This window comes from Sycon ciliatum, chromosome 6 (assembly GCF_964019385.1).
Source record: "Sycon ciliatum chromosome 6, ocSycCili1.1, whole genome shotgun sequence".
NCBI lineage: Eukaryota > Metazoa > Porifera > Calcarea > Leucosolenida > Sycettidae > Sycon > Sycon ciliatum.
In genome coordinates, this window is record NC_088648.1 from 25,845,934 (window position 1) to 25,861,500 (window position 15,567).

Consider the following 15,567-nt stretch of genomic DNA (forward strand, 5'->3'; position numbering starts at 1 on the left):
ACCTTGTGTACATTGGTATGCTGTGCTTGGTGAACGTTTAGGCTGGTCTTTAGCGGGGCTCCGTTCTTCATCGCCCAATACAGTAAAACCTGTAACTACAGACCACCGTGGCTAGCGACCAGCCTGCTACTACAGACCACTTCGCCAGGAACGGACGGTCTCACATTCACATTATGGCTGTGCGGTGCAAACCTCTAACTAAAGACCACCTGCCACTAAAGACCGCTTTCTCTGGCCCCAAGGGGTGGTTGTTAGTCACAGGGTTTACTGTAGTATTGTAGGTAAAGAATATGTGGTGGACAAGTAAAGTTAACGTACCAGGACACGGCTTCCTCGGAGCTGCTGGGGGCTTACTGATCGGAGATGCATCTGGCTCAGCGGCCTGGGGTGCTGCTGCTGCAGTATATGAAAAAAAGAAGCACACATTCCTGCTAGAACAAGGCAGCGGGGCATACCCAAATTGCCTAGTATGGCAACAAATATCTAACGTCATGCACAGTCTACTTCATCTAAAAAATGCACCCTAGGTTTTTGCCGTCTCTCACACACACTAAAACACAACACAATAATGCCCATCTGCAGATGACGATAGGTCCTGAAAGGACTGACAGCGTTTCAGTCACGGAGAACAGAACTTCGATCGGCGAGTGAGGTTCTGGTGACTGCGAAACTCCCGGCCACAGTGACAACTGATGTCATGAGACACAGGTTTACACACGCGTACGTGCTCACACACACACACACGCACACACAGCGGTAGACACGTGGGGTAGTGCATTCACTGTTTGCATTACGCAGAGCTCAATGACTTGTTAGTTCGAGTAATTTGCCAAGGTAGGTTCGGGCCTGGTTAAAATCTGGCTTTGAAAAATTGAACACATTGACCTTTTCAGTTCTATCCAGTTCAGCCTCATTTTCTCTGTACTGTGCTGATGCATCCACAAAGAACGAAACAGTTTCGTCCGCCGATTTAGTATACAAGCCCCCTCTTCCCCCCCCCCCCCCACCCCCACCCCCCCCCCCCCCCCCGCAAACCCTTTTTTCTTTCTATATTAATTTCAGTACATGTATAGCGTGTAGATTTAGTAAAAAGGAAGTTTGAAAACTGTCCGCCCAAGCACTGTGCGACCCAAGCGCAGAGCATACAGTTTTTAAGTCGATCCCTGTTATAAGTCGAATCACCCTACTTGGAACCTCAATTTCCCGGTTTAACGGCAGTTGAACCACGATTGTAAGTCGACCGCCCCTTTCCTAGTTCCGTTTTTAGGTCGTAAAAGGTAATATTATACGGAGCGCGGTGACAAGTGAATGCTCACACAGTAGAACATTGTACAGGTGTAATTCGTTGCACAGCCAAGTGACCTCACCCGCTGCTGCTCGATACTTGTCAATCTGGTCCAGTTTCTCCAGGATCGCTCTTACGTTGGCCTCGGGCTCAACCTCGCGAATGCACTCCAAGAAGAGATGGAACGATCTGTCGTCTCCCGATCGTACGGCGTCCAACAATGCCTCGTTTTGCATAGCCGCACCTACGAGAACTGCGAACTTCGTCTTTTGGCTCTGAGTGATCAGGCTTTGCGACGCACACTTCCTTCGCAAATCATCCGCTGTGAACGTTCTGATCATTGTGGAGGTAAGTCCCTTGAAAACTTTGCTTTCCCAAGCGGATGGCATCTTGAATCACGTTCACAGTAGTCTTCACTAAGCTGTAGCAAATTGAAACAGAACATAAAAACAGCAAGCCATTAATCCATGATGACATGACTCATTCGAACAGTGGGAAGGAAGAATATTTTCGGAGCTCTCGCATTTGGCGAACGGCAGTGGCTGTCTATGATGGCCACGCCATAAATGTCAAGGAAATGTCGTCGGGTTTGGCAAGTAAGTAGATATGCATCCCTGAGAAAGATGTTTGGTGAACAAGACATTTATACCCCCCCCCCCCCCCCCTCCCTACTCTCTGCCAAAGTATTTGACACGTAAACAGTGTGCAGATAGTATCAATGTAGCCCTTCCCCCCCCCCCCTCCTCCCCTTTCCGTCTCCTGCCCAAGGGGAGGGGCAATATTATGTACACATTGTGTAGGTAACTCCCCCCCCCCCATTCCCTCCCGTTCTGCCCAAGCCTATCCAGGGGATCCTTTACGCGAAACCCAATCCATACAATCAAAATTAATATGCTACAGTTCTATCGTGGAAATCATCTTTCCAGTACTAGTAACTATTATTTTTGTGTTCATCTCTTTGTGCCCGGATGCATGCAGTTTTAATTTAGTCAGCATCATGTGCCTCACGCACAATCAACATCACTTTCTGCGACGCCATGCGCAGGGGCGGCAGGTAATACTAGGGACAATCAACAGGCGCCTGCCCCGTATGGGTTCCTGGGTGAGTGGGTGCCCGGAACCCCCCCCCTTTTTTTTCTCGCTCAAAATGCAGGATTTGGCTTCATTTTTGAAAAATGTCCCGGCGATGACTCCCCTTGAAGGGCACGCACGCACCGGATCAGCGACTGTGATCCACGATTCACAAGTTTTGTACGTTGTTGGTCCCTGCAACATATTGATGCATGGCAAAGTACAGTTCTGCTCAATGAAATCCAGTCGCGCCACCCCAGTACGCGCCGGGCGTTGTACACCCCAAGACCAGCGAACACCGGGCTGGGAAGAAAGGTGCAAGGCGCAAACGTGAGTGACGCGACTAGATTTCATTGAGCAGCACTGCGCATGCAGTGCCTAGTGCTGTAGCGGACATGGAAATCCAGTCGATTGACCGGGGTCGGCGCCTACAGCGCGTACAGAACGTTCCATGCAGACTTGCAGTGCACAGTCTAGTCATGCTGATCCGATGCGACCTGCGCGCTGCAACGCATACATGTGTTTACGCGTTCGTCCTGCTTACCCACGGCTGCTTGGCCAACGCCCTGGGGCGGGTGGCTAGACGTGCGACCGGATCTCCATGTCCACGACAGTACATGGAAGTAAATTGCACATGCACCCTCCATGGAAAAGAACTGTACAGCAACACCTGGCTTCCAGTAACATTCGGATCTTGCAATAATACTTTTCCATAATACTGGTGCCACCTATCAGCACTCACAGGCGTCTGCTTTTCTCAAAATGATGCCGAAGTCACACGGATGGCCTTGCCAACTCATGGCTTTGAGAACGAGTCAGTGTCCATGTCGCTTTTGTCGCATGATAAGTGCAAAATAATAATTGCATCGGAGCACATTATCCAAAAACCTTTTTTTCCATGCCCCTCTTTTCCAGTGAAGTGTGAGTGAACTCACGCTATGACTGATATTCTAGTAACTACGATTGTACATGACTGTATCACCTTCCAGCGTTCGTTTACTAGTACATGCGCGCCGTACACTTTGGGGTGGGGGAGTGATCTACCCAGCCCATTGCCGCTCACGGTTCACACCCCGTTTCACCGGCTTTTGACGTGAGCATCTAGGAAGTAGGGGAGGTCAGCACAGCCTGGTGTCCTTCAAGTATCCTTTTCTTACGCTCCCTTCCATTGCTAGCAGGACACAGGAAAGGTGCATCCAGCACCGGGTGCGATGGTTCTCCCTTCCATTGCTAGCAGGACACAGGAAAGGTGCATCCAGCACCGGGTGCGATGGTGCACGGAAAATGCATTGTCCATCTCCTGCGATGGTGCAGGCCCCCATGCTGACCTAGTGGAGATAATAATTATACTATCATCGTAGTCTCCTGTTCACATCCTAGGCTTGCAGACTGCGATCGCTGAATGAAAATCCCGCGCAAAGTTCGTTCAGGAAAGATAAGAAGAAACATTGCTCTGGGATCGCTGAATAGTTCTTACCGTGATGTGTTGGGGTGAGGGTCAAGCAGCGAGCAATCGCAGCCACAGGGAGCATCTAATAATCAGATTTTCCAGCAGGCGTATGGTCTGCTTGGGCAAGCGGACACGCACGAACCGAGAGACTCGAGCCACTGCAGTGAAGATCCGGAAAGACTTCAGCACAACGAAGCACTGCACGCAGATCAAAGTAGTCCGTTACACAAACAGTTACATGCGCATGCGTGTATTTATCTACCAGGTGTACACTGTATAGTGTACATCTACTCTGCAGCTAGATTCGCCTTTCTGACAGACTTCTGAGTCTGTGTGTAGATCTACTGCTCATTCTCATAGTGGTTCTCAATGATTTTGTCATCGATTCGTGATCATAGTCATCATGGTCATCTTATCATAGCGCTAACCTGACCTGTGTATGTACGCCTGTGGCTGCAGTCGACAGTCGTAGACGTAGTGCAGAACACTGAACAGTCATACATGTAGCTGACACAACAAGTAAAGACTACAGAGTACAGTCATCTGCCATGGCATATGTACTGTACTGAGTCTGTACTAGACTGTACAGTCTGTATCGGCTATAGAGTGACCGGATATAAGAATATATTGGCTACAGTGATATTGGTACGAAATATCAAAAGCAAAACGTATTTTATCCAGTACAAATATCACTATAACCAATATTATCGGATATAATGATATATCGGATAATATGATGGCAACATACAATCAAAACATGCATAACACACTACATTATAATCGGCTATAGTGATAACTTTAAAATACATGTTGCAATAATATCAAAGGCCCTTTTTTTTTACTTTCTTCACGTTGCTTATTTTGATAGTGACTCATGTACATGTACATAACAGAATTTTTTCTGGAAATGCGGGCACTGTCAACTATGCAGCATGCTCATTTGTCAAAACGCCATGCTGGAAATATTTCCTTGCCTTTCATGTGTCGATCGAAAAAAATCGATCGTATCGCATATAGTGATGCATCGGTTATAGTGATAAAATCACGGAAATCAAAAGGGTACGCTATAGCCGATACAGACTGTAGTCTCGATCGGCCTAGCCCTAGCTGGCGCTAGTCTTTGATCCCATCCTGCATCCTGCATCCTGCATCCTGCATGCAGAACTCTGCCTCAGCAGTAGAAACCAAAATTTGGCGAGAAGGGGAAATACCTTGATTGACTCCCGGCCCCCACTCGATCTGTACGTCATGGTGTCCCTTGTAGGGAAATTTCACCGGTACTTCACACAAAAAAGCGCAGGCCGAAGATGTGTGCGTTCGTTCTCTGGTGATTCATCTTCATGAAACTCTGCGCCACGGCCACCGCAATACAGAATCTGATTGTCTTCGCTCTCCTCTTTCTGTGAAGACGGCTGTGCATCGAGAACTCTCTAGTCTTGAGCCAGTACAAGATCACGACTCGCTCCAAGTGTGAACTGTTTTTTAGTACTCGTGTTCGCGTTTCCTGCGTTACGTTCGCGTTCAAAGCCACGTGTACATGTACATGTAGCTGCGAACGTTCGTACGAAGTAACGTTGTTTCGCTTTTCGTGACCAGGTGACGTCAAACGAAAATTCGCGCGAACGTTCGCTCTGCAAAACCTCTAGTCTTTTTGCTTTGGTTCTGACTTCACGGTCAGGCTTCACGCTATTGCCAGTATTGGTGTTGTGAATAACCCCGTTCTCAAAGTAATAGTATAGTATTACGGTAGTAGTATAATTGTAGATGATGGCCTACATGTACATGTACATCTAGTCATGTATATGACATGTACCTGTCCAACACATCAAACCAGTACTACCCACAGACTGTCAGTCACGGGGCCACAGTATGGGTTATACATTTCAATTTATTCACTAATAACTTTATAATTATACTCTTGCTACCACTATGTAGCACCACTACTGTTACGTTCATTCTGCACATGAAGTAGAAGAAGAACAACCGGATCCTTCATCCTGTCCTCTGTCCACTTCCTTGGGTATGCCACTTTTCTATGCAGAATGTGCGCAATCGCGCCTCCTCATTCCTTTATCTCCTGTTGATTCCGTTATCTAGTGATATCGACGCCCGCCGAGGAGCCCTCAATGAGCGAAAGAGCTGCCTGGAGGGTATGGAACATCTCAGTACCCAAGAACAAACTAATACTTCCTCGCTATGGTGTGGTGTGGTGAATGTGGGCCAAGCGCGCAGTGTGGAGAGGTGGACAGTTCAACTTAACTAATGTCAAATGATGGAGTTCGTCGCTACTTCTGTGGCAATGTATAGGTGATCATAAGGTTTCTCTCTTTAATAAAACCCCTCCTTATCTTTATTGCCGTGGTTGGCTAACACCCAAACAGAGTAAAGCGATGATTCGCATCCATATATTATTGCAATACATGTACAGTAGGTATCGGTTATAGCGTGGGTGTTTGAAAAACGACATTTGATTCTTATTGCCGATATTTCTTACAGACGATAAATCACGTGTGACATATCATATGCACGTGTGACATCATACATGTACATGTACATGTACATGTATGCGCGCACGTTTGGCATGTAGACACGTACACATGATACACGTACACACGGATCAATCAGACTCGCGGTCGTGCTAGGCGACTGCGGAGCAGCGGATACGAGAGAAGTCGGAAGAAAGAGTCTGACTGGACAGAAAAAGTGATTCTCCAATGCTCCCTTGGACATAACTCTCTTTTTGTGTTGAATATTATTGTATTGAGTATGCACAGAGCACAGATGTTATTACTACAGGCGATACACTTTGCACTAATCTGGCATATTATGCTACACAAAATCCATTCTTAGGGCCGATATATTCTACTATGCGATAATACTGCATGTAAGAATAAATGTACACATAAAATATGTGTTATGATTATGAAAAAATGAGTGTTCATTCTTGTAAGCAGTATATTCTTGTATACGACCACACTATAACCGATACGCACTGTACATGTAATATTATACGTCATTAACAACGTCATATTAGCACACGAAGGGACGAAGCCAGTTGTAAATCTAATGAGGCTTTTCGGACCATTACTAGAAATCTCCGCCAATATACTGTACCAATCGACATCGTTGTGCTTCGTCACAATCATTATCACCAAGGTTCAGCGTGACAGTGAATACAGGTGGAAGTAGGACAGGTCGAAAATTTGATGCGGCCAAAATGGGTTTTATTTAGCCCTGGGAGGCCTAAATTTGAATGGGCCGAAAATTAGTAGATTCACAGTACGGCACAAAAATGCGTTGGCACAAGGTGGCTGTGCCCGTCCCAAAGCTTCATGACTTTTACTGTGACTTTCCCAAGATTGATATCACAGCACCAAAAAGTGGTAGCGCGGGACCCACTTGGTGGCCATTTTCCATTTTTATTCGCTGCATATGGACATTGGTGGCCTCATGACTCTGACTCCAGAATGCCATCTTCAAGTGTTGTTATTGCATTATATGATTCTATCAAATCTAAATTCTTACCTGTTGCCTGATCTTGTTTGTCAGGATCTGTTGTTTTGGACACGGGAGTGGCAGATTCTGCAAATACAGAAAAAGAGGCCAGAGCATGATAATGTTAACAAGTGCATTTCCAGCGTTGGTCTATTGGTCAAAAAGTAGGGATAACAGCGAACTCAGTGCGCAGCGTGTTCGCGCATATCTTATGTCATACAAAAATCTATGAGGCGCACGGCCGACTAGAAAAACGGCGTTCGCAGAAATCAGGTCGCGGGTCAGGCTCAGAGCAGGCCGGCCAGGAGTAAAATTCAAATCTCGACAAGAAGGCTGTTTGTTGGTTTGTTTGAGCTCGATCCGTTCAGGAAAGGAGACATCAGGAGCTAATATTCTTTGGTGCCTATGACTGGTAAATGTTCTCAAGCAAAGACATGACAAAGGAAGAAGACGTTCGTAGCTGGATGGAGCTATGTTTGCACCAAAGAACAGTATTCGTATTTCCTTGTGAACAGGCCACCTGGTGACCTTTGGTTACGTCTGAAACTTGTTGATTCTGCTCTAGCCATGCCAAGCAGGTTCCAAGACTTGGGCCCCTACTCCCTAGTCTAGACAGCCATGACCAGAAACTACTTGGGCAATAGACTTAGGTCCTCGACGCAAGAACAAGTAGTAGTGTCTAGGGATGAAATGGATTTTGCAACATTCGACTAGGTTCACTCCAAATGGGAGTTGAAGAGAATTCGATTCGCTACTTCAAGGTGTTTAACGTTCATTGATGCATCAGCATGCGTAGGTATGTTTTTTCTCACGTTGAGCTAGGTGCTGGTTGGACTTTTGGATGCTCTGGTTGGAGGAAGAAGCTTGCTTGGCTGCTGAGTTGCTTGGTTGCTGTTTGGTCTGGAGCTGGCTGGGGTTGCCGTTATATCTTCAGGTTGGCTGAGTTGGCAGTGTCCTGCCATTGGATGAAGTCCTGGTCCAGGTCTGGTCTAATCCTAAGCGTTAGGGCTGGGTTGTGCGTTGCGTTTAACTGGATTACCTACATCGCTACATCGCTGCATCACGCGCTGGATCACGCGCTGGAGTGCAGTGCTCGCGCCTCTGTTCACACTGCTGGCTTGTCTTTACGACGCTATTTTCGAGACTTGCTGCGGCCGTGTCTGCGGTAATCTGGTGCAGGATGAGCCTGGGTGACGTCGTAGACTTAGCCATTCTCACTTTCGAGGAACTGCGAGGTTTAGCTCGGCGGCATAGCATTGATGGCCTGGACAGTATGGCTCGCGCGGAGGTGGTCGGGAAACTTCGCGAGGCTGGTGTGGGTGTGTTACACTCATCAGCTGCTGGGGTTGTTGAGCGTTTGGATGAGATGATGGGGATTGTCGCTAGCATCAGTGACGAGTTGGCAGCGCTGAGAGACGACCGGGGGCGGGACATAAAGGCTACAGAGGAGAAGGGAATCCCCTTACGAGAGGTTGAAGCGATTGTGAAGCGGGAGCTGGCATCTCTCTCTGACAGAGTAGGCGACTTGGAGAGGGCCAGTGGCGGGAAACAGCACAAGCATGCCCGGCCGCAGATGACTGCTCCCCTGGCGAGCTATTCGAAGATTGAAAGAGCACAAAGAGACCTACATGCCACATCCCGAGGTGAAGGATCAGTGCTTGAAGACGTTGCTAGGAATGAACCCAAGGAGTTGTATTCACAGGCCATATCTAGAGATACTGCCCCTATTGATCTTCCAATGGACATATCGGTTGATCAGGCGCCCTTCGAGGATGTCATGTCCAGGAAGGAGCGTCAACGCTTCAAGAGGCGGCTAGCATCAGAACCTTCCGGGACGGAGGAGGCTACAAGTCCTGCGGAATGGCAGATTGGCAGTCGCAAAGCGCAGACAAATCCCATCCGCCGCCACGAGTCTTCACGTTACATCCGGGAACGTACGTCCGATGGCAACCCGACGCCTTCGTTAGACACCGTCCCCAGAGGCCCGCGGAAAGTTCTCTACCTGGGGTAAATCCCGTATGGTTGCCAGGCACAGTCCATCGCTGAATGGTGCAGAGATCGGGAGGTGGGGATAGTGCAATGTATTATATACTCTTCTGAATACTTCAGAACGGCTTCCGCGAGAATAACAGTTGACGCTCAGGACGTGAACAAAGTTAGTGAAAAGTCTTTCTGGCCTGAAACAGTTGCATACATTCTCCGTGACTGGCGCTTCAGGTCCGTCCAGGCAGAGGCGCAATGAACACCTCGAAACTGAATGCGCAGGCTCCAACTTTCTTTCCGGGTAGATTGTGCCATCCGAAAGCACCATTCAGAGACAGGGGAGGACTGAGTGGTGACGGTAAGCTGAAAGTTCTACTGATAAACATCAGGAGCGGTCGAAACAAGATTAATGACCTGGCATAACTCACCCGCCAGCATTGTCCTGATGTTGTCTGTGTGAACGAGACATGGCTGGATAGTACGATTACTGATGGAGAAATCACTTTGGCAGGGTACAACATTTTGCGTGCTGATCGAGAGGATCAAGTTGGTGGAGGTGTCTGCTTATATTCCCGAACATCCTTGCCTCTCAAGCCGAGATGCGATATAGCTGCTGCTGGGGTTGAGAGTTGTTGGGGCGAGATCCCCTGCACTGGTGGGAGTTGCTTGATAGGCACAATCTATCGTCCTCCCTCGGAACCTATTGGCTACTGGGATCGCCTTGATAGTCTTCTACACTCAGCTATCACTCCGGGCAGGAACGTTATACTGTGCGGTGACTTAAATGTGAATGTGGATCCATCAACGGCTCCAGATCACCAGCTCCACTTCCTGTCTGATCTTACGGCAAGCTACAGTCTCCACCAGGGCGTTCATCAGCGGACACGGTTTGCATCTAATTCCACAGCCACCACATTGGATCTGTTCTTCAATACGTTTGACCAGCACAATGTGGCAACGGTCTATCCCGTGGCTTTCAGCGACCATGCAGCAGTCATAAGAGTGAATTCTACCTTGACCCGACAAGGAGTCCCGAGACATCAATGGTGTGCCGGAACTCATGAACGCTTCAAAGCTGACTTGATTCAGCAGAATCTTTGCAGCACCGAAGGCAGCCCAACAGACATGTGGACGGAGTGGAATAATCGCTTCCTGCAGGTGCTTGACACTCATTCCCCTCTTAGATCTTGTAAGCAACACAAGCGACGATCAGTACCGTGGATGAATAGCCAGCTCTTGCACCTTTTGAGTAAGCGCAACTGGCTTCATAGAAAGTGGCTGTCAGACAGATCTGAGCAAAGGTATGCTACATTCAAAGCGGCGAGAAGGGAGGCCACTACCTGTAACCGGAAGCTGAAAGAAGCGTACTACAGTACAAAATTTCAGCTTGCAACTTGTAATGGAAAACAAACCTGGCGAATCATCAACCAGTTGACGGGGAAACAAAGAAAATCGGAACAGCTTCAGTGCTCAGCTGAGGCAATTCGAAGTGCTTTCGCCAAGATCGTGGAAGATCCCAGCCGCCCAGTTCATCTTCACCTACCCCAAGGGCCACGAACGGCAACTAGTTTTGTGGAATTTGTTCCTGTATCTATTGCAAAAGTCCGGAAGCTTCTAGAGCAACAGAATCCGACGAAGGCAACTGGCAGTGACATCATCCCTGCGGCCCTTCTTCGAGCTCATGCAGATGTTCTTCCGCCGTCATTGGCCTTACTGTTCAACAAATCCATGAGGGAGGGACATTTCCCAGCTCCTATGAAGGTGACCAGCATTGCACCTCTGTTTAAGGGTGGAGATCCAAGCATAGCAAAGAATCACAGACCCGTGTCTCTAATGTCGATAGTTTCAAAGCTTTTGGAACGAGTCATCCATGATCAGCTCACTCAGTACTTGTGCCGACATGATCTATTTCCACCAACTCAGTTCGGCGATCGTTCACATCATTCCACATGTGATGCCCTTGTATTAGCCGTTGAGGGCATATGCCAAGCCCAGACAAAAAAGTACTTCACGGGGATTGCTTTCGTAGATATGTCAAAAGCATTTGATAAGGTGAAGCACCAAACCCTTATTCAGGACCTATTCGAGGTCGGAATCGGTGGAACGGTGCTGCAATGGCTTGCAGACTACCTTTCAGATCGGACACAGTATGTCAAAGTTGGCCAGGTACAGAGCTCACCATACACCAGCTTCTCCGGAGTACCACAGGGGTCAGTTCTCGGGCCTCTGTTGTTTGTTCTCTATGTCCGTGACATTGCGAAAGAGCTGTTCCCTTACAAAGTTGCGACCCTGCAATTTGCGGACGATATCTCAATTAGATCTAGCGGCATGAGCACGGATGAGGTGTCCCAAAATCTCTCAAGTGCTGTCCAGCACCTCGCCGATTGGCTTAGGAACCGCGGTCTCATCTTGAATGAAACGAAGACACAGATCATGCCGATATCGCCAGTACGATCCCAAACATTTGACTTGCAAGTGCAATGTAATGGACTGCCTCTGCCAACTGTTCGCTCTGCGAAATATTTAGGTCTCCACTTTGATGCGGACATGAGCTGGAACACCATGGTCGACCACGTCGCAAGGGGCGTCGCGTCAAAAGTTGGCGTGCTCAGACGATACGCTACATTCCTGCCTTTTCAATTTCGCATAGCCTATTTTCGTTTTTTCATTTTATCACACTTTATGTATGCTGCTTCTGCTTACTTACCATTTCTCACGGCGTATCAAAGTCGACGGCTTAATGGGCTCTTCAAGCGTGCTGTACGCACAGTCTGCAGGGTGCCTCCGGGGACACCCACAAGCAATATTCTTACACGCATGAACATCCAAACATTGACCAAATACGCCAACATGCACCTTCTGGTTTTTATCTGGCGTTGTCTTCATGACTCCTCTAACATCAGTATGTTGTTCGCTAACTTTTTCAGCCACAGTAATTCCACTCAAACTCGTGGAGGACACAGCAATTTACTGATTGTCCCAGCCAGCCTAACTGCATACCTTGCCAAACGTGTTACCTATGCTGGGACCATCTTATGGAACCAGCTCCCCGCTGCGGTCAGGCAAGAAAGAAAACGCAATCGCTTTAAGTCAATGGCTCTTGCCTTTTTGCTTACCAGATAAATAAGCCTTTTACAAATGCTGTATGCACTGCTCTTTACGTTTTTTTCTCCCTATGCAAGTCGCAACTCCTGTTTTGAGTTGTTTTTCTTCTCTCTTTTTCTTTCCCTACTAGTTGCTGTTACACTCACTGATCCTTATGCACAGATAGTGTTGTTTTTTCACGGCTGAGCGTAGCGAAAGAGTGCAAAAAACGTATTTTTCACTCACCATTTTTCTGTCGTGCTCTGCTGCTCTTCCACTGCGCAACTCTCCCCCACCTGCCATCGTGGTCTTGTATTCCTCGTAGAGCGTGGAGTTTTCCCGCCCTCCCTCCCTTGGGTCCCGTACGTTGTTGGGCTTCCATTGGGTGCTGTTTTACTGGTTTTCCATGGCATGTTTTATTTTGTGTGTGTCTGTCCCAAGGCCAAGGGCCTCGGGGTTTTTTGATTGTATGATTACTCCTTTCTGCTTGTTTCTCTTCGGTTTTTCTTTTGGGTGTGACTGGCAGCGGGGCAGGTCCCATATTAGTAGAAGGGTTTTTTGGCCGCAAGGCGAGTTTTTCCCCCAGCCCGGCTGAGCGGTCGTGGCTGAAAATTTAGGGAGTCGGATTTTCAGGCGCTCCCCCACTGGCCAGTCACCCACACCAGGACATTGCTCTGCTCTTGTCTTGTCCTGACATATCTCTTGCTGGCCGCCTTGCTCTTTATTACTTCTGGCCTAGTTTTTGGCTAGCGTGTGGCTGCGAGTGTGGTGTGACGGAATACTGAGTACATTCTGTAAGTACATTCTGGTAGACCACTACCCCATGTACAACCCGGTTGCTATGTGAGTGAAAATACAGCATTCCCTCACTAGTGGGACCATTGTTATTAGGCTAAGGCCTGTTTTGGACTTCCCACTCTAAATAAAGAATACAAACAAACAAACAGGTATTTGCAGTACCATGCTTGTACTGCAAATATCAATGTACATGTATATCGTGCAGAGCTGAGCCAGCCACCATCGGTCCAAGGCCCCCATTACAGGTAACAGCAGCTATTCATTGAAGAAAGTGACTGCAGATTGTCCAATTCGTGGTTGTGTTGCGAATGCGATGGAGTGCTTGTGTGGACATTTGTGGGGGCTTTATCTAGATGTGTACGTGATCTGCACAGTGTGTTCGCTGATATCCCTTACCAAAGCAATTTAAGTCCGTGATGCATTCAAAAATCCCCTCGTGTGATTGGCTCATCGTCATAACAGATGTTTATATTGGCTGCATACTCAATCTGTGGACAGAACTGTTCCGTCCTTCGTGAACTCATCAGCGCAGCACAGAGAAAATGAGGCCGAAGCTGATAGCAATGAAAAATAAATTTTCCAAAGCCATATTTAATTTAAGGTCGCGGATGGGTTCTACGGCACGCTGAGAGTTTTCTCTTCAAGGTAGATATTTGGATCGTTGAATTTGAGCTAGTTTTGACCGAGTTACGGCCAGTTGAAGTCTCACAGTCGAGTGTGTAGAATTCTACACATTCAAGTATGGGTCGGCTCTCAAAGGGTTAAACCAGGCCCGAACGTACCTTGCCAGATTGGCTGCATAAGATGGCTATACACTGAGCGATGAAATTCATGCACATGTAAATGATAAAATGATTGGAAGTGAGTGTCCCAGGTTACACCAGTGAAAGCAGCTGCTAAACTTGCCACTAGACGTTTTCCAGTAGACACCAACTTTCGATCGGCTAGTACTGCGCATCACTCCACATCTTAACAACATGGTTGAACGCACGACAGAAGTAAGGCGTTCGACAAGTCACTGAGTGATCTCACCTGCTGGTATTCTGTACTTGTCGATGGGGTCCAGCTTCTCCAGGATCTTCCTTACACTGGACATGCATGCGCTTTGCGAACACACTCCAGGAAGTCATGGAACGACTCATCGTCTCCTGTTCGTACCTAGGCCTCGGCGGGTAATGCTAGCATTGTAACTGGCATTACGAGCATCGTTTTGAAAACTAGCAATGCTCCAGCATTGTACCCGGATTTGGAGCCAAAACAAGCATTAGCGCCCAAAAGTGTCATTTTCTCACTTCATGAGTGTGCATTACTGAATAAAACAGGAGCTCTACAATGTAACGTACACACTGTACTTTGTACCAGCGGCTTTTGGCAGTTTTGCTTAAACGTTAGCCTGCGACTTCGCAACAATACATGCGTCTCTTGTTGCGAATCTTAGTGGCAGCTGCTAGGTATAGACGTACCACGTATCGTTGATGCCATCATGGGAAACGGAAAGAAACCTTGTCTTTCCTTTTCACAGAGTCATGCAGTGCTGGCTTGCTTGCACCATGAGTACATCAAATGGAAATGTGTTGGAAGTCTCTGATTCTTCGGAGGAAGAGAGTGAGGAAGATGAGTACGAGACAGAGGAGGACAATAAGGAAGACGAGAACGAGGCAGAGGTGGAGGATGAGCCCGGTGAGGCATGCGCACGACTGCCCAAAGCCAAAGGAGCAAGCATATCGAGGGTTAGTAACATTCCTACTATTGTAAAAGTGTTTTTGTTTGTTTGTTTATTTAGAGTCGAAGAACAAACAGGCAAATTTGCCTAATTACATGATATCGACTAAAAAGGAGAATAAATTATAAAAGGACAATGTAGGTAATGACACTGAGTAGAGTGGGTAGTAAAGTATTACATTGTAAAAGCCAGTTAGGCCAGTAAAGGAAATAATAATACAGCGGGCAGTGGCATTACTGAAAAGCAGCATGTGCTGGGAGGGATCGCATGAATCGGTGGTACTGTGGGATTTTCCTGATGTCGGGCTGGAGCCTGTTCCACAGTGATACACATTGGAATGAGGCAGAATGTGTGCCAGCGGATGTCTTAGTGACTGGAAATTTAAGTGCTCGATTTCCCTGACTACGTGTAGCACGGCCGGCATTAAGAGGACTGAACATATCGGAAAGCAATGTGCTGCATTTACCCTGAAGGCAGCGCCAAGTGTAGCCAAGAAGCTTGTGGCAGTACATAACTTCTAGCGAGTGCAATCGCAATTGGCAATACAGCGGCACAGATGGGGATGCAAATGGAGCGTTGTAAACACAGCGGACTGCGCGCTTGAGTAGCCGCTCTAGGCGCTCGAGCTGATGTGAGGTGAGGCCAGCAGAGAAACAGTTGCTAGCATACAGGAAGTCA

The 15,567-nt window shown here is 47.7% G+C and overlaps 1 protein-coding gene across 4 annotated transcripts in view; it reads right to left on the reverse strand.

The window, feature by feature from the left end:
* Positions 1 to 4,053, reverse strand: part of LOC135819804 (uncharacterized) — a 37,539-nt gene extending 33,486 nt beyond the window's left edge. For 2 of the 4 annotated variants that reach the window (XM_065333073.1, XM_065333075.1), the window contains exons 1-3: positions 3,834 to 4,051; positions 1,368 to 1,706; positions 319 to 396 (exon numbers count right to left, since the gene is read on the reverse strand). In XM_065333073.1, the coding sequence (XP_065189145.1) occupies positions 319 to 396; positions 1,368 to 1,674 (385 nt within the window). In that variant the 5' untranslated portion in view covers positions 1,675 to 1,706; positions 3,834 to 4,051. Of the gene's footprint in view, positions 1 to 318; positions 397 to 1,367; positions 1,707 to 3,833 lie in introns of all 4 variants that reach the window. The other 2 variants (XM_065333076.1, XM_065333074.1) reach the window with 2 other exon arrangements.
* Between the last annotated feature and the right edge of the window lie 11,514 nt (positions 4,054 to 15,567).